Here is a 19,162-nt window from a genome sequence, read left to right as displayed (position 1 = left end):
CCTCTCGCTTACCATGCTTTAACCATATGCTTATCACCTTTTCACTGCATTTGTCGGCTACTTATAAATACTACGCCATGCGCCTCTTTTTTTCCATTCCTTCTGCAAGTTATATTGACATAACTGTGTCCGCATCTACACTCAACAACCGTAAATTACAATAAACGACGACCCCCCACCCCACCCCAACGCCCCAATGAAGAAAAAAGAGCAGTCTTATAGAGAGACTGCGGTGGAATAAGCAAAAGCAGTTTGAAGGATATACGGAGTTCCAAAAGTCCACTACAAGCTGCCAGTGCTGCTGAGTCCATGATTATGTGGCAATTCCTGATGATGTTCGATACCCATTGCTGATTGAAAACGAAGTGATTGGGAATTGGATCCAGTATTCATACTTAATTTTCAGAATCTGAACCAATCATGGCGAGAACCTGCTGCAAACGTGACACAGATGTGTTAAGAACCGAAAGAACGTATTAATAACCTTATGCGGTATACTACAATGTGGCATGCACGTAGCATGGTCATAGCACACAAGCGTAGATAAGTTGTCGTAAGAACTCCATTGACGTAGCAAGAACGCAATGATAACCCAATGACAGCGCAGTGAGCACGCCATGCAGCCTTTCCCGTTCGCACCACGCTTGTACTATGTCCTACTAGGTTTTAGTTAATCATTACTACGTCCTTCCTGCTTCCTGATTAGACCGCATTCTCACTACATTTGTTTTGAACATGTCCAAAATTCGACCGCGTTCTCTACACTCATGGAGACCATAATTATTAATTATCATGTTCTTATCGGAGTCTACTGTATTTCTTCTACATTGTACAAGTTCTTACTGTGTCCTGCTAGTTTTTACAACGTAGTGGGAACGTGGCTGAGTGTAACGGGGGTATAAATTAAGAGCAGAATCTATCATTTCTACAAGAAAAATGTGCTCTAATATCTATATCTGGACATTTTACTGAAATTAAAATTAAATTAAATGTGAGTACTTGAGGATTTTTCTAATGAGCACAGGTACATTCGAAACAAAATTTTAATACCAATTTAAATCACTAGTTTTAAGACGACAAATATTATCTATTTACCACTTGTACTTCCAGTTAAGCAGTCCAATGTAAGAATAACACTGTCTTGTCAAACAAAACTAACCAGTACAGCTCGCGCTTACCGGTGAATCAAGCTTTTAAATGCATTTTCTACATCTTCCTACAAGCAAACTGTTCGTATTATATTTCTGGGGTATAAATGGAGGCTTTCGTTGCTCTTCTTTACAGCAAAACATGTCAAGTAGCTTGATCAACCATCTGTTCACATATAGATTAGGGCTATAATGTGCATTCCTGCATCATCTGCTACACCTCTTGAACATACTAAAAAAGTTGCCCATTAGGTCGGGCACATATGGGTGTCGGGTGTTCTATCACTTTCCTAAAATTCCTAGTCAAGATAAATAAGGCTGACCAGAGAGATCTTTGATATATTGGAACTTTTCCAATAGTTTTTGTCTCAAGTACCCGAGTCTCGTACCAATAGCTCCTCAAGTGCATTTGCAACCTCGATAAAGTCTGTCGAGGAAGACGTAATTTGTCAAACGTGCTGAAATGCTCTGCACTGCCGTATGCAAGTTAACTAAAGTTGTCGACAATCTCGTGCTTGTATGTACTGAAAAGAGTATCTGACATGTACCTTATTTCAGATTTCAGCTGACTGTTCAGAGTAATATATTTCACAGAATAGTTACTAAGTGTTGTCCATGAAAGCAACTTTTATATTTTCAGCCTTACTCTTCTTTGTTACACAGTTAGCAATTTATTACGCGGACATTGTGACTGCGGGTGCATAATAAGGAACATTGTTTCATTTGATCCTACTAGCCCGTCACTATAATCTATTCTTGCATTTCGAAGTCCCAAACTGAAAGGGTAGTTGTCGTACTTGTGTTAAAGAAATACAATATTATATAGCAACTAAGTTAATTGACCTTCACATTCTCCATATTACTTACCATCTATAAACAAGGTTTCATAAAGAAGTCTTTAGAATTTGCAATTTTGAAGTTATTGAAGAATCCGCCATTTGCAAATGATGGACCGACTTACAGACGGACAAAATGATATACAAGAGGAGAAAATAAGATAACAAGTATGTTCTCAATTTGTCCCTCTGTCTATGTAAAATTTCTCAAGAAACAATCTCTCCTTGTTTTGAAGAAATGCAGGATGACACTTTGTGTCATATTCGTGCACTATTTGTTGCCATAGCAACAACATTTGTTGCCATAGGAACAAGGCAGTCTGAAAGACAGCTAAATCCCCTGCCACTGCTATGGATAGTGAAAGGGTAAAACCTTTGATTTTAGCTGTGACCGTGACCTTGAACTGACATGGCTGACTCATGAATTCTGCACAACGTCTTGATGAGGTGATCATTTGACCAAAGTTTTATGAAAATCCTTCAAGGGGTTTAGGAGATACAGAGCTGAAACCTTTGACCTTCAGTTGTGACCTTCACCTTGAGTTGACATGGCTGACTCATGAGTTGTTGATGAGGTGATCATTTGACCCAAGTTTGATGAAAATCCTTCAAGGGGTTAAGGAGATACAGAGTGGACACCAAATGGAAGGCTCAAACCCTCAACCCTTATCATCGTTCTGATGAGGTAATCATTTGACCCAAGTTTTATAAAATTCCTTCAAGGGGTTTAAGAGATATAGAGCGGACACAAAATGGAAGGCTCAAACCTTTGACCTTCAGTTGTGACCTTGACCTTGAGCCGACATGGCTGACTCATAAGGTCTGCACATCGCCTTGATGAGGTGATCGTTTGACCCAAGTTTGATGAAAATCCTTCAAGGGGTTTAGTTGTGACCTTGACCTTGAGCCGACATGGCTGACTCATAAGGTCTGCACATTGTCTTGATGAGGTGATCATTTGACCCAAGTTTTATAAAATTCCTTCAAGGGGTTTAAGAGATATAGAGCGGACACAAAATGGAAGGCTCAAACCTTTGACCTTGAGTTGTGACCTTGACCTTGAGCTGGCATGGCTGACTCATAATTTCTGCACATCGTTCTGATGAGGTAATCATTTGACCCAAGTTTTATAAAATTCCTTCAAGGGGTTTAGGAGATATAGAGCGGACACAAAATGGAAGGATCAAACATTTGACCTTCAGTTGTGACCTTGACCTTGAGCCGACATGGCTGACTCATAAGGTCTGCACATCGCCTTGATGAGGTGATCGTTTGACCCAAATTTGATGAAAATCCTTCAAGGGGTTTAGGAGATATAGAGCGGACACAAAATGGAAGGTTCAAACCTTTGACCCTAAGTTGTGACCTTGACCTTGAGCCGGCATGACTGACTCATGGGTTCTGCACATTGTCTTGATGAGATGATCATTTGACCCAAGTTTTATAAAATTCCTTCAAGGGGTTTAAGAGATATAGAGCGGACACAAAATGGAAGGCTCAAACCTTTGACCTTGAGTTGTGACCTTGACCTTGAGCCAGCATGGCTGACTCATGGGTTCTGCACATCGTCTTGATGAGGTGATCATTTGACCCAAGTTTTATAAAACTCCTTAAAGGGGTTTAGGAGATATAGAGCGGACACAAAATGGAAGGCTAAAACCTTTGACCTCGAGTTATGACCTTGACCTTGAACCGACAAGGCTGACTCATGGGTTCTGCACATCGTCTTGATGAGGTGATCATTTGACCCAAGTTTCATGAAAATCCTTCAAGGGGTTTAGGAGATATGGACCGGACACGATTTTGTTACGGACGGAAGGACGGACAGACGGACGGAAGGACGGACGGAAGGACGGACGCAGACCATTCCTATAATCCCTCCGCCACGGCGGGGGATTAACAAATTTAAATGACATTGGCATTCTCTGCATTGCCATCTATCCATCTACCATGTATCATGAAAAATTCTGCTGTAGTTTCAAAGTTATTGCAGTATCCCACTCTGCATGGCTGACGTATTGACATGCATACAGGGGCAACCCATAAGACCCATCTGGCTAAATACTGGTAAGGGAATAACAACAATGTTTCAATATGTTGCTGTGGAGGGAATTCAAGTGAAATAATATAAATTACATATATTAAAACAAAATATTCTTTAAAATATGAAAACTACACAATGATAATATTAAACTAAGTTTTAAAGGTTAGATTTTTGCCGTTACCATGGAAACAGAAAGAAACTAACATCATCTTAATTGTTATTTTTGCATTTGATGCAAATTTAGGATTTATTTTATTATATACATTTATATTTAGTGCATTTTGGGGGTGAATGTAAATATAATGACCGTTCATTAGAATCTTCTAAGGTAAATATTGAGTTTTGTCGGCCATCTTGACGGATATCAAATGGGTCCCATGAAAAAAATGTTTTTAATGCTTTAATAAATAGCTGTGCCAATTTTTGTTCTTTCCCATTTTCTGAAGTATTTTGGCATTTTCTGTTACGAATTGATCGCACTAATAGCATCTTTGCATGCACCGAACTCAAGTTTCTTCAAACGGTTCCTTATAAAGAAAGCTCGAGTTGAAAGTAGTAAAAACGTTTTAACGATTTCTCCTCATGAACCGCTCGGATGATCTTCGCTTAACTCAATCTGTAGCATATTTGGATAGATCTTTTTTAGTTTTATTCAACTGTTTCTACTTTAACTATCAGACCTTAAGTGAAAATAGAATCATGGCACAACTTCTCACGAGTCGTTAATGGATTATGAGCAAACCTGATATGCAGCAACCTTAACTGGACCTTCCTCAAGTTTGTTCAAATCGGTACGCGTTTTCTAGTCGTCACACTTAAAAAGAAGCCTTTATCTGCTTCATGGATGTTCAACAGACTTCATCAGAAGCAAGCTCCTGTTGAGGTGAGTGAAAAGGACTATTTAGACCTCTTGTTTAAACATTTGTTACAAATGCTTAGAACATGCATATTCTTAAATTTTATCTCCATCTTTTAACTATAAATCGCATTTCCTAAAATCTACCTTCTATAACTGATGGACAGTCATACACACGGACGGATGGAAGAGCGAACAAATGGACAAGATGAAATAAAGTTTGTGTATACGTACATTCGCCATTATCTATTCGTTGTATAAGTCGCACTGTACTTTAAAGAGGCATACCATGCATCTTGCAGATTAATTATTTGCAACCGTATATTATGGGCTAGACATACGCAGAAGAAAAATTCATTACATTTTTCAAGAAGAACATAATTATTTCGAACTATTCCGTTTTGTGCGAATAATCACCTACACAGAGTCTGTCTATAATAAATCGCTATCCACCCAAAATTGTACAACAACAACAACAACTTGATAAATAGTAAAACTTGAATTTCACTTATTACTACCGGAATGTTAACTGAAATTTTGAGAGTTAATGTTGTCTTATGAATATAGGGGCGTGTAAAATAAGAAAGAAGGTAAAATAGCGTGGTTTTCGCAGCGCTGCTGCGGTGCCGTTTGTGTTGTGTTTTTTAAGTACACTGCTTGGTGATGTTTGATGTTTCTTTTATTTGTTCCTTTTGATTCAATGATTCATTTACACATGTTTTCTGAAGATATTCAATTGCACTTAGTTATATGATATGCCCCTTTAAGATATGTGTCAGGAAACGAGAGTTTTGGCCCAAATGCGATTTTGGTCGAAAATGTGGTTTCAGCTAATCTGACAGATTGTCATGTTCCAAGTAAATATATCTATTAGTCCGTCTTATGTGGCTGATACAGGAAATAACGTGCATTTTAAAAGTACTTAAATTAGAACACAGAGTCACATGCATTTGTTAGTCATCCGCATTAAACAATATCTATATGGCCTTTTAATTCTGAAGTAGAATAAAACTTAATAGAATACGATCTACAAAAAGGTAATATGACAAGGGCTACTTTAACTAGATATTAAAGCAGTAATTTAAGTAACAGCTGATACTGGGGTAAATATGAACAAATGATTTCATGAAAATACAAACTTTATATGTTGAATGTTTGAAATATGATACATCCTAGAATACAGGCTGCTGATTTTACGTAAATGTATATTCAAAACGTAAATAAATGTAAACATGTGCAATTATTACAAATTCAAACAAAGGATAAGTAATAATACCAAATTTCGGCAAAAAAACAGTTGCATTGTGCGTGGTACCATACTGACTATTTTATCTCATAAAAGAATGCTGTGCTAGACTACAACAATATGTAAGCATAATACGTATATAAAAATGAAGTTAACATCATTTTTTTTCACTGTTATGATACTGCCAGATACTGTTTGTCAATCGAGCAGTCACTATATTTAAAGCTTTTCACAACCCTCTTCAAAGTAAACACAATAGAAGATAATATATGCATAAATTATACATAACTGATTATAGTTAAGTGTAATGATTAACAGAGAAACTATTACAATAGTCCAACCTACCCTACATTTTATCAGCCGAAAGATAAAAATTTTAGCTGATTATTATACTTAATATCAATTTGCTTTAGTTACATGTTCTATTTTCATGAATAACGATCATATGAACTATATAAATGTATGAACTGAACCTTAACATTAGAGTTGTAATAAATGCTATTAATACTATAAATAAAATAACGTTTAAACAAGAAATAGGAAATACGATACAAGGTAGTCATTTTGTTGTACTTCAATATCGAAAGAAAAAAAATGTATAGATGTACTTGCTAACAATACAGCATTTTAAATCATACTTGTGTAAAATATCGTGCAACTTGCCGGAATACTTGTAAATGTTTTAGATGATATGTCATCAAGATAACTCAACACCCGTAAGTAAATGTAAATATATTTTAGTTTTGAAGGGTTGAAAGCGAAAGCGCAGCATATTGAAACATTACTACTACAGAAGGAAAGGATGGATCTTTTTGCCAGCTAATTAGTTTACTCCCTTGCTCATTCATTTCTATTGTAACGAATGTGTTCAAGTTAATGTCGTTTCTGGAGTAATACACATCAGCGTATAGAAACAAGAAAATAGAGAATAGCTCAAACTCACCAGATCTTCTTGACAAAATATCTTAAACATACGAGTAATTATCAAAACATAAACCAAGCTGTGTGTATTGTCGCCATATATCTTTGGGCGTGTCAAAATAAGTGTAGACCGAATAATGCAAATACAGAGCCTCGCAAATAGAGCCAGGGGTGGTGGAGGGGGTGGAGGGGGGGGGGGGGTGCACCGCAGATAGGAGTAAAGGCCGTCGCAGCTTGGAAACTACAGGGCCGCAGAATGAACCCGCACTGGTTACAAAATCGCATTACGTAATGAGTTTTTAAGTAGTACGTTAGTTGAGTGGTACATAGTGGTTATTTGTCTTAAGTTTGTGATACTAAGAAGTTTAGTAAGTCCTGCGCAGGAGTTAAGCCTGTCTCACACAGAACACACGGCTTATACGGTTGGCCACCCGTGTAAACCGTACATACAACCGAACCAACCGTGGCCTTATCCGAGTTACACTCGGGCCATTCGAGTGTATTCGTGAAAGCCGTGTATGATTTTTAAAACTTTAAAAAAACTGGCACGGGTGCCATGTCCGTGTATGATCGTATTAGCGATCGTACAAGACCGTGAGAGACCGTGTGAGACCGTACGAGACCGTATATACAACCGTACATGAAGTCCACTCCACGAGTGAGCTCAACCGTGTCAATATCGTATATAAATCGTATTGAATCGTGTGAAACCGTTCCCAAGTCCTACATCCAACACCCGGATTAACACTCGAATGTCACACGATCACCGTACGATTCACACGAGTGTACACACGGTTTTATACGATCGCCATACGACCAATACGGTTTCATACGATCGCCATACGACCAATACGGTTCAAGTACGAATTATACATGGTCAAGTACGACCACACACGGTCTCTACGTCTGTACAAAACTCGTGTATGATCATACAGCACTCGAACACAACAGAAAACACAACTACCTGCTGCCACCTTGAAACAACAGAGTACTTGCTACATAATGCTCCAAAGAAGAAGAAGGTCCCCAAAAGAATCCCCATGGAAGATTCTCCCAGCGAGAATACAAAAAGGGCCACCAAGGCCCTCCGACCACTTCAACCTGTTGACCCTGTCGACCCTGATGAGCTGCAGGACCCGCTGGCACCACCTGACGAGATACCAGAGATTCAGACTCGGATGCCAGCTCGATGGGCCCTCCAGGAACTGCTGCACCCTCGAAAAAAAGGTACATTTTACATTGCTTCACATTTTTATTTATTTGTATATTTATTTATTTTTAATTTTTATGTAACATGGAGTAAATATTGATATCAATGATTCTCAGTATGTAGATATTATTTTTGACAAATTGACAACTCTACTATAATTGTTTTAACTTAAATAAATTAACAGACTGAGTATGTTTATTCAGTTTATTAATTTTTTTTTGTCTAATTGCAGAACCATCCAGCGCATCACCCGAAAACGCACCGATGCCGAGGAAGTCGATGTGATAGAGTGGATCCAGGCTAACCCCAGTATTTTCAACAAGGCGCATGCTGATTACAAAAACACGAAGAAGCGGGACCAGTTGTTCGCCGACAAAGCCGACCAGCTTGGAGAGGGGTTGACCGGACAGGACCTATACAAATGGTATCTTGGGCAGCGTACGGCGTTTACAAAGTTGATCAAGCGTCCGGCCAGTGGCAGTGGTACAGTCTTGATGACCGCCCGACAGCAGTGGGTGGTAGAGAGCATATCCTTCCTCAAGGGGCATTGTACATCGATCCCCGTACGGAAAGATGTGGATGTGAGTATTTTTTTTTTAAATATTTATTCTTTTTTAAATCTTATTTTGTTTATTAATGAAGAATGTAACTGTAAGAATAATGTATGTAACCAACCAGTTTGATTTTTGTTAATAAAATATGATATTTGTCTTTTGCAGTTGACTGCTGCCAGGAAGAAGCGGTACGGCGATGCACCCTCACAGAACATACCAGCCTCAGACCCAGCTGCACAAGAAGATGCACCGTCTACACCTTCTACAGCTTCAGTCCACTCAGATTCAGATCTGCTAGAAGAGAGGGAAGCTGTAAGTATAATTAACCACAGAATTTTTTCAGCAACTTTGAACATATGTAAAATATAAATTGTCGATCGCATATTGTAGCCAAAGTATTAACTGGCCTGCATAGCTCAGTGGATAATGCGCTTGCCGTGTAATCCATAGTTCGATCCCGGGTCGGGGCACACACATATATGCCAGTCATATTGCAGCATAATGCTGACTGACAAATCAATGCTACGTCCGGCATATTTTTTAAATAAATCTACCAACAAATATTTTAGAATCAATGAATTTTAGAGTAAATTAAGTAATAAATATTTGAGAAAATTATTTAAATATCTTACTTTAATAGCTATGTTTTGATTCCTTTACAGTTGACACAGGAGTTGAGACAACTGAGGCAAGAAAGGACTGACGCGGCAGTTGTCACCACCAGACAACTGACACACCTAATGCGCCAAATGACGCCATCTCTCCGGGATCAGTTCATGACCGAAACCCTTGCCTCCGCCGTGCGTTATGTGGACCTCTTCAGGGAGCAAACCCAGCAGCTGCCACCACAGCAGCTTCCCTCTGTACCAGCACAGCAGCATCAGCCCATCTTCCAGGACTTCAGGACCCCTCAACGCCCAATGCACCAGGCACAGCAGCAGCCACCACAGTATGCCCAGGACCACGCCATGGCCCTTCAACTGGCACAGCAACTGAATCCCCCCACCACTGAGACAGAGAGACGACACTTCTTCACCACACTTCAAGGCTGCTATCCAGATTTTACTGGATCTTCATGTCCACCACCAGCCCCTACCTATGCAACACTAACTGTTCGTCGCACCCCAACAGCCACAGTGACCACAGATGGTATCATTGCAGGTGCTGCTGCTGCTGCAGGAATACCTTCATTTTCTACTACCACCGTCCAAAGTCCCACCGTGAGCACACCACAGATGGCCAGTTCACCCGCCACTCAGCCTGCTGACGCAAGTCAGAACATGTCTTCGTTTATGAGGGATATGATTCGGGACGGTGACGAGACTACCTCATACTGAACCAAGACACCAAGAACTGTTTCCGGGAATTTGTTATTATGGCAATTTTTAAATGATTTTTAATCAAGGAGTTTAATTTGAAATTATTATAAGACAGTCATTGGAGTCTAATGACTATTTTGTGTTGTTTAAAAAAAATTTAAATGATTATGCTGACAAACATGATGCTGATGTTGTGATTTTGATTGTCATATTTTTTTCAAGTGGTTAAACTTAAAATAAAGTTTATTGTTGAAATGTAAAACATGTATTTCTTTTTCGTTGAATATTATTAATATTTAGGAAGTAGTTCTTTTATAACGGGGAGATTTCTTTGAAATAAGATTGGCTTTATTATAAATGCACTGCTTATTATTAAATATTTTATTATTATCACTTTGCAAAAATAAAATTAAAGGTTCCCATAGAAAGAAATAAGATGTACCTTTATAAGCGAGCAGTGGTTATTTTTCTTAGATATTTTCTTTGAAATAACATTTGCTCCCTTATAAAGGTACATCTTATCTTATTATTCATTTTTCCCTTTGAAGAAATAACTACTTTGTCCCTTGGTCCAAAAATCAAGTTACCAGTTAGTAAGCTGTACTCTTATCAAAACCACTTTGAGCTCAAAAAGTGCTATTACACTTTCCAAACACGATATCTAGCAAATGTAACTGTGTATAAAGAAGCAAAGAACATCAAACTGACTGTATATACAAATATTTTATCCCAAGATTACGCGTTGCTTTTCAAAGCGGTGTTTAATCTGGGGCTTACATATTTGTAATCATGCCTATAGACGACATTGGCATTTAAAGAATTAAACCATATGATGGCAATCATAGAACTTTTGGATTGTTCTTGGCAGGATTATATTTTATACTGGAAAAAGGTTAAATTTTATTTATTGTATAACGTTTTAAAGCAATTCAACACTTACTTAACTCTTTTGACACTAATTTATTAAAATCTCTTTGAAGACTTGAAAAAAAAACCCTGCTAAACTTTCAAATCATGATATCTAGCAAATCAAATATGATTGTATGTATAATGAGTCCGAGCATTTAGATTCCAATATCAATTCATGAAATGATATACAAAGGTTACTAGTCTATATCAACTGCAAAAGTCACCAGTCTATTATATCATCTGTTCTTGCCATGGAACGAACCAGCTTCCGACATGAAGTAATCCCTGAGGTAGTTTCTTTGTTGCTTTCCAAGGTTGTGGTCTACGTTGCGGCCAGCATGTCCTCCTGCGTCCACTAGTTGACTCTCCTCTCGCCATACCCCGGGTACTAGGGCATGGTTTTGGTCATCATGGTCGGCATTGGCTGGTACACCAGGGTAACGTATCCTCAAAAGGTTGTGCAACATGACACAAGCAAGGACTAGGGACTTCACACTTTCTGTTTTCTTATAAACTGTTGCATTCAACAGACATTGAAATTTGTTGGCCAATATTCCGAATGCATTCTCCACCACCCTTCTGGCACGAGACAGCCTGTAGTTAAATATGCGCTCATCGTGGCCAAGGCCATCCTTGAGTAGGGTTTCATCATCCATGTCCTCAAGGGAAATGCTTCGTCTCCCAGGAAGAAGTAGGGCAGGTTTTCCGTCAGGCCTGGCAGTGGCTCTGGATCAGGGAAGCCTAGCTCACCTCCTTCCACCAATTCCCTTAATTCAGATTCGTTGAACACTTGGCAATCGGATGCTGAGCCATACTCCGCCACTGATACCATATAAACTTGTAGTCGGCATCTGCCAATGCCAGAAGGATCAAGGAGAAGAAGCCCTTGTAGTTGTGGTAGAGTGATCCAGAATTTAGTGAGGCCTTGATAGGAATATGCTTGCCATCCAGGGCACCACAAGCATGAGGGAAATTCCACTTGGTGTTGAACCTGGTACTGACTTCCCTCCATTCATCTGGCTCAATAAGTGGTGGCATAACTTCGGCTTGGAATGTGTCGACTATAGCCTCCAGGACTGTCGGTATGAATGTTGAGATTGTGTTGTCTGCTACCCGGAAACTGTACATCAACTCTCTGAATGTAGCACCAGTGGCCATGTGTCTGAGTGTGATTGCAAGCTTCAATCCAGGGTCCAATGGCTCTCTGAAAATAAATAAAAGTAAAAAATTATTAATCATCGACATGTGTTTTACAATTCTCACATTTAAATTTATTATTGGATATGTTGCTATTCCCTGAAAAATAGATATTATTGTTTACCTCCAATTGGTTGTTTTTCTTGGTTATTTGTGGCCCGACACGTCTCACAAACTCCTGAAACAAGTCAGCATCAACACGGAGGAAGTTCTTGTAACACCTGGGGTCCTCTCTGTTTAGTTCATGTAACAGAGTATCATATTGACCAAACATGACCCTTCTTTGAGCCATTCTCTTGTCCAAACTTGCCTCCTTCTTCTTCTCCTTCTGTTGGCTTGTTCTTGTCTCCCCTCACGCCTTCTGGCCAAAATAATCTCAATGTCTATCAGTCTTATCATGATTTCTAATTCCCTTATTCTGTCATCTGCCATTTTGATAACTTCTCTGTTGAAAGTTCGAAAATTTATGAAGCCAAGCCATCAAAACGAGTCAATTTATATCAAAACATACACGAATGTGTGATAATTCGAGCATAACTCGAACAAAAGTCGGTGGGACCGTATGTAAACCCTGTAAATGTCCAGTTAATCGAGTAAAAGTCGTGTTTAATCGTACTAGGCCGTAACAGACCGTACTATACCGTACTTGGAACCGTTCAACAATCGTATGAAAATCGTTTTGCAAATCGTGTTCCAACCGTGACAAACCTTGCTTGACCGAGTATATCCGTGCTTTGTTCGTACATACTCGTGCTACATTCGAGTCTAAATCGTACCAACTCATCCCCAGGCACGGTTGGAGCTCAATACTCGTACCAGTCAACCCGTGTATAACCGAGTATACCGTATTGGAACCGTGTGCCCAACCGTGTTCTGTGTGAGACAGGCTTTAGTAAGTCATACACTGGAGCTACGTTGGCACACAACTATGACGTATTAAGTGCTCAGTTTAATTTTCAACATGGTATTTTAGATGGTTTGCTTGGGCTAGGTGTAGTACTTCAGTTGTGTGATAACAGTCGGTTAACCTTACCATAATGTAACCGTTTGTATTCTATTCCAATCTACACAAACTTGATATTCATTCCACAATTGAGTCGGGTGTGTTATTTTATATCAGATCCGCAAAGAGAATAAAAAGCAAAATGTATAAAAGCAACGATCGTAAACAAATATAATATTAATGACACTAGGCTTTACATGCTCCTTACCTGATGGTTTATGAATTCTTTATTCTGTTTTATCCTACAGGTATATGGAATTATTTACTTTTAAAAGGACCAGGATAGTCAGGTTGCTGGGAGACATTTTACCGCTGTTAAAGTAATGTAATTTCAGAAAATACGAAACTTGTTGCAGTGAACTGTAATTCAATTCATTTTTTTTATATTTAATCAACACAGCATTTGCTTTTCAGCCGACAAAGGAAAGGCAATGTAAAAGTATTTGCATTAAAAAGCCAAAAGACGATAAAAATGGCAGATAATGAAGTTATTATCCAGGTAAGTCGCCATTAACTACCTGAACATATTTTTTCTTCTGACATGTTTCATATGTATATACGGTTGTTATTTGATTGATTCGTTCAAAACTTTAACAACTGATCATCTACACTTATTTGTGTTCATTGAGTGCTTATTTAGAATGGGATTAAATTGATTAAAGCTTCCTTGCCTAAGGAGTGATATTTATTTAAAAACTATTTTATTACAAGTTTTTCAGTGAATTATCGAAATATTTGAGTGAAATATATCTGGTACTTTCGCAGTGATAAATATAAAATATATTCTTTACTGGTAAGAAACTATACTATAGACAGATTTAGTTAAAACCTGAAATGAAAAGAACATTTGTTTGTTATATATGTAAGATCAAATTATCTTTCACTCACGAACATCATATAGTGATTGTATTGCATCTGGTGTTCCGTCGTATAAGATATTTTAATCTTACACTGAAACAAACAAATATACTGTATGTATTATACTTGTCAAAGATGCGATAATATTATACTTTTAGCCGAAATTTATAAGAAATGCAAGTTTGAAAATATCTATATAGCGTTGTTGGACAGCCGTACGGACGCATGTCCGAGCTTACATTTGCATACTTAGGTGGCTATAGGAACAACAAGTAACTGTACTTTTTCTTTGATGTCATTCATTCCGTAAGCCACATAAATGTCCAAATGTAGGAACGTCCGTATGTCCATCCGTACGTCCTGAAATCTTGTGTGCCCAACTTCTCCTCCACTATAAGCCTGATTTGCTTTAAAATTTTACAGATGAGCTAGCTTGATGTGCAGATAACCATAAAGGAAGGAACTATTGCTGTGACTATTTTACTGTAGTTATGGCCCCTTGAAATGTATGCTATATAGAATATAGAGATAAAATCGTGTGTGTCGAACTCACACCACATTATTAGCCTGATTTGCTTCAAACTTTCACATATGAACAAGCTTGGCGTACAGATGACCATAAAGAAAATAACTTTTGTTCTGACTATTTCTACGGCAGTTATGCCCTTTGATAGTTGTGCTATATAGAATATAGAGAAAAAAACGTGTGTGTCCAACTCCCCAAACCCTAGTGAAAGGATATGCTTAAAAGGTTCTCAGATGAAGGACCTTGATGTGGAGATGACCATAAATAATGGACTTTTTTCTGTGACTATCTTTTTCTACATTCTTCATTTCACAAAATAGGCCATAGTGAAGAAAGTCCTCATACACGTTTTGAAGACAATTGATTCAAAGTTACTCAGATCCACAACCTTATCTGAGCACAATGTGCTTCAAATTTTTTGTAGAATATCCTTCATGTAAAGATGATCTGTACTAAAAACTTTGGTATTTGAAAGATGGCGCAATATTTGGGGTATCCATATCCTATATACACAATTCTAGTTTAAAAGTTAAGACATAATTTCAAAACTTACCTTTTGGTTCAGATTGATCAAATATCCCAAGCTATCTGTCAAATGAAAACATGAAACAAGAAGTTATATTAAGGTAAAACAAATAGTCCGCTCTTTCATATTATTGGTGGAAAACAACAAAATTTCATAAAAACAAAATGTCACAAAATGTTACTTACATTTGTGTTACCGCCTTTAAAATACTTAAAGTTAATATCAAAATATAAATTACGAACTTTACTTAAACCATTTATTGACGTCATTCTATTGTAGTTATTGTTGCTTCTTTTCACAAATTCACAGCTGATCCAAGAATCGACAGTTTATTTACAATTGATATATACGACGCACCTGGGGATCGAACTTGTGACCTTTCTATTCTGTTTTGTGCTTAACAATTCGCGCTAAGAGGCGATTACCGATTTACATTGCAGACAAAACACGGCTGCTTGCTTGGTCTTACCCATAATGTCAAATACACCGATTACAATGGCCGAACCTTAATAATAAAATCAATGAGTTTTTTTCAAGAAATAAATTTGTGTCTTATAAGCGTAGCTGACGATGACATAATGGACTTTGTTTTCACTTTTTAGATACTATACAATGCCGCAAGTTCGAATTTTGCTTACTCTTAGAATTATTATTTAACTTTTTATTCGCTGTATAAAAATTAATTTGACCATCTTTAAACATATTTGTTTTCACAAAAAACTAATTACCCTTTTGACGTAGTATTTACATAAAAAGGTAATGAAGCATGCAACATTTCTCATACCATAGCACAGGCTTAATCGGAACTCTGTAATAATAGTATACCAATGCTCCATGATCCCATAGGACTGAAATGTGTAACAACGGGAAGACTTTTTTTGGTATTAAAGCCGCACAAGGCACTTAATGTCGCTCTTGTGAAATAAATCTATGAGAAGATCTTTTAGAACCACAGAATACATCCAAGCAAAATAATAGCAGACTAGGTTAGTATGTCCATTACTAAAGATTTGTTGTTTTATTACTAGCAGCAGATGTCTGAAGAGAGACAGGGTGGACTCAGTATTATAACGTGTGCAGTTTTCATTGTGGGTGAAATCGCTGGGTCTGGAGTTCTTGCTCTTCCCGCCGCTGTCGAAGGAGCGGGTATGTGTTACTTTTAATGCTATATCGTTGTTATATTTCCTAATTATTTGTTTATTTAAAAAATCTTATTACTATTGTTCCGCTACTTACATTACATTAATCTTGTATGGCAGCGCGTGTGTGTGTTATAGGTCACTTTGTTTTGTATTGGTACTTTTTGATTAAAAAAGGGAGAGCACACATACACATTTATCTCTAATAAATACCGAGTTCTGTCCCGTTAATAATCTAAATTATTATCAGTTTAATGATAGTCTGACCACACAAGATATCAGCAATGCGAAAGGGAAAATAAGTATGACCATTATCACTCTCGTTTACCCCTTAATCGCCGAATGAACAATGACCAAAATAAGTGATACATGTACAAGCGGAATAGTGAACGATCTTTTATTTGAATTTTTCATAATTTACCATAAAAAAAAACACACCTAAAATTGCTACAAAATACAATATATCACACTATTTGTTGTTACTTAAAGAATTGGGGTACCACGTAAAATTTTGTCATACGTTTTAACAATTAAACATACATTCATAAAGCGGTAAAAACAGCAAGGACTTATCCGATATGTCACAGGGTGAGAAAAATGTGTAACCAGAAAGGGACTCGAACCCGCGGCGTCGGAATACCGTTCCGATGCTCTCGGCCGCCTACACATTTTCTTCCCGTTTTAATATTCAAAAAAGTGACATAGTCCCCCGCTGTATGAAATTCGTCCTCGAATTTCTAATGGGATAGAGAGCAAGGTAAACATGATCGATCTCGGAGTATATTCAGTCACGGTCCCACGTTGGGCGCCAAATGTCTCACAGGATGATAAAAATGTCCAGCCAAAACGGTACTCGAACCCGGGGCCTCGGAACACCGTTCCGATGCTCTACCGGCTAAGCTACCTGTCCGCCTACACACTTTCTCCCCGTTTTAATATTCAAGTCCTATACCGTGACAGATACAAAAACCCATCGTTCTGTTTGAGTAAAACTGTGAATGAACCACGGATCTATTTCATGAAATGATAACACCTTAAACTTCCCATTAAAATCCCATTAAGAAGCAAATTAACATCTCGCGTTTCAGTAATTACTGTTATGTGTGCAATAAACAACAGCTATGCTAGCAAACAGAAGGGTGACACAATAGCTGTTATTGAAAATGAAAAGTTCTTAATGGAAGAGGCAGGCTTCTTTCAGGTAGTTGTCAGACGAAGAAGTCGGGAAATCATCTGAAAAAGGACACTCAAAATATTATGTCTATGTCTTCTTAAGATAGAAACAGAACTCCGCCTGTAATACAAACAGTTAAGTTAAAGCACTTCCATCTTAAGATTAGTTTCTGTCTTCATATATGAACAGTTAATTTCAAGTAATGACCTAAGCGGGAAAAACGTGTATCTGAGCACGAAATAATATTGACTATCCCAGTAAGTAAGTTCGAGTAGGTACTAAATCTAGACAGTAATCTGTATGAAATATCTGAAGAGGTGTTTTCGGAAAAGTAAATATTATTCACACTTGCACACAATTGCGGATGTAACAATTCATCTCAAGTATATTGGCTATAGTTGAAAACAAACATGAGCCGTGCCATGGGAAAACTAACATAGTGGGTTTGCGACCAGCATGGATGCGCAGGCTGGTCTGGATCCATGCTGGTCGCAAACCCACTATGATTTTCTCATGGCATGGCTCACATGTACTCCACTATAAATAGTATCAGTCGACTATACATTTGTATATCGTCAATATAATCCATATATTACATCTTGTACAGAATACTGACTGACAAGTACATAGTTACATGTCCTCAGTAAAACATTGTTACGCCGACGACAAAAAGGGTTAACTGTTTTTTAATTTGATTTCAGTGAAAATAGCTTTTGATTTAATTTTCTTAACTTTGACATTAATCAATGTTCTATGTTTTACCAAAATCAGTTTGTTGGCCCTAACTGCCTATAACATTGAGCAGGAATTATACCTGACTTTAACTTTTAAATCAAGCATTTAAAACCAACCCTTCTTTTAAAATACCACACGTGTTTAATTTGTTTTCGCAAAGAATAGATAAATTAGCTGTCCAAATAGAGAGTGTATAACATGGCATGGTCAGGAAAGCCTTACTTTTAATATTGTATATGATCCCATACGAACAGCGCTATAAAAAGAGGTAATGAAAACAAAAGATTTAGTAACACTTCCTACTTGACATTTATGTATTTATGCTCGTAACAACACTATTGCAGTCATGTTAAAATGAATTCATTATAAGCTTTTAAACATTTTTTTTTTTGCAAGTAAAGAAGCATTTTTGTCTGGTTGATGCATTTCTTGGTACGAGTTGGAATAAAAAACAAATTTGACCGAGAATAGAGGTGTGTCTTGAAATAAAAATCCGTTTACTATAAATTCTTGTTAAAAGTTCTTCCCTCATAAAGGCACGGTATCATTTATCATACATTTTTTGTAAAAGATTTCAAATGCAGGATTGTTACAGAAATAAAATGTCATTAGTTATCACAATTTTACGAGTTTCATTTTTTTTCTAGCAGAAATAATCATTTAGACTCGCACTAACATAATTATTACACAGTTATCTCCAGCTCGTAGTTTTATTCATGTCAAAAATACTTTTAAATTTTCGTCTAGATTTGATTAAAATTGATAAAGTCACTGCCTGAAAAAGAGGTTGAGAAAAAATCTCGGTTTTAAAGATAGCTTAATCAGGGCACTTTTCAGGACATTTTTAAAGTGCCCGAGATGTGTTGACGTCAAGCAATGTTAATATCAACATAGAAATACTGTTTTTGACATCGACTTTCAAAAGAAACTGAGTTAACAGTGTTAGGTGATCCAGGAAATA

The 19,162-nt window shown here is 37.5% G+C and overlaps 2 protein-coding genes across 9 annotated transcripts in view; both read left to right on the top strand.

Annotated features, from left to right (window-relative positions):
• LOC123552510 (uncharacterized) overlaps positions 1-19,162 on the top strand; it is a 206,793-nt gene that overhangs the window by 181,987 nt on the left and 5,644 nt on the right. For 2 of the 8 annotated variants that reach the window (XM_045342222.2, XM_045342223.2), the window contains exons 2-3: positions 13,658-13,742; positions 16,185-16,299. In XM_045342222.2, the coding sequence (XP_045198157.2) occupies positions 13,716-13,742; positions 16,185-16,299 (142 nt within the window). In that variant the 5' untranslated portion in view covers positions 13,658-13,715. Of the gene's footprint in view, positions 1-6,535; positions 6,686-6,827; positions 6,847-13,473; positions 13,492-13,657; positions 13,743-16,181; positions 16,300-19,162 lie in introns of those variants that run through there. The other 6 variants (XM_045342219.2, XM_045342220.2, XM_045342221.2 and 3 more) reach the window with 5 other exon arrangements.
• Positions 8,958-10,152, top strand: LOC128556714 (uncharacterized). Its single transcript, XM_053542356.1, has 2 exons — positions 8,958-9,127; positions 9,478-10,152. Exon 2 carries the CDS (start codon positions 9,556-9,558, stop codon positions 10,150-10,152), a length of 597 nt encoding a protein of 198 aa, XP_053398331.1. The 5' UTR covers positions 8,958-9,127; positions 9,478-9,555.

The sequence above is a fragment of the Mercenaria mercenaria genome, chromosome 4, assembly GCF_021730395.1.
Source record: "Mercenaria mercenaria strain notata chromosome 4, MADL_Memer_1, whole genome shotgun sequence".
Lineage (NCBI taxonomy): Eukaryota > Metazoa > Mollusca > Bivalvia > Venerida > Veneridae > Mercenaria > Mercenaria mercenaria.
Note: the sequence above shows the minus strand (reverse complement) of the source record. Positions and strands in the feature narration are given on the sequence as shown.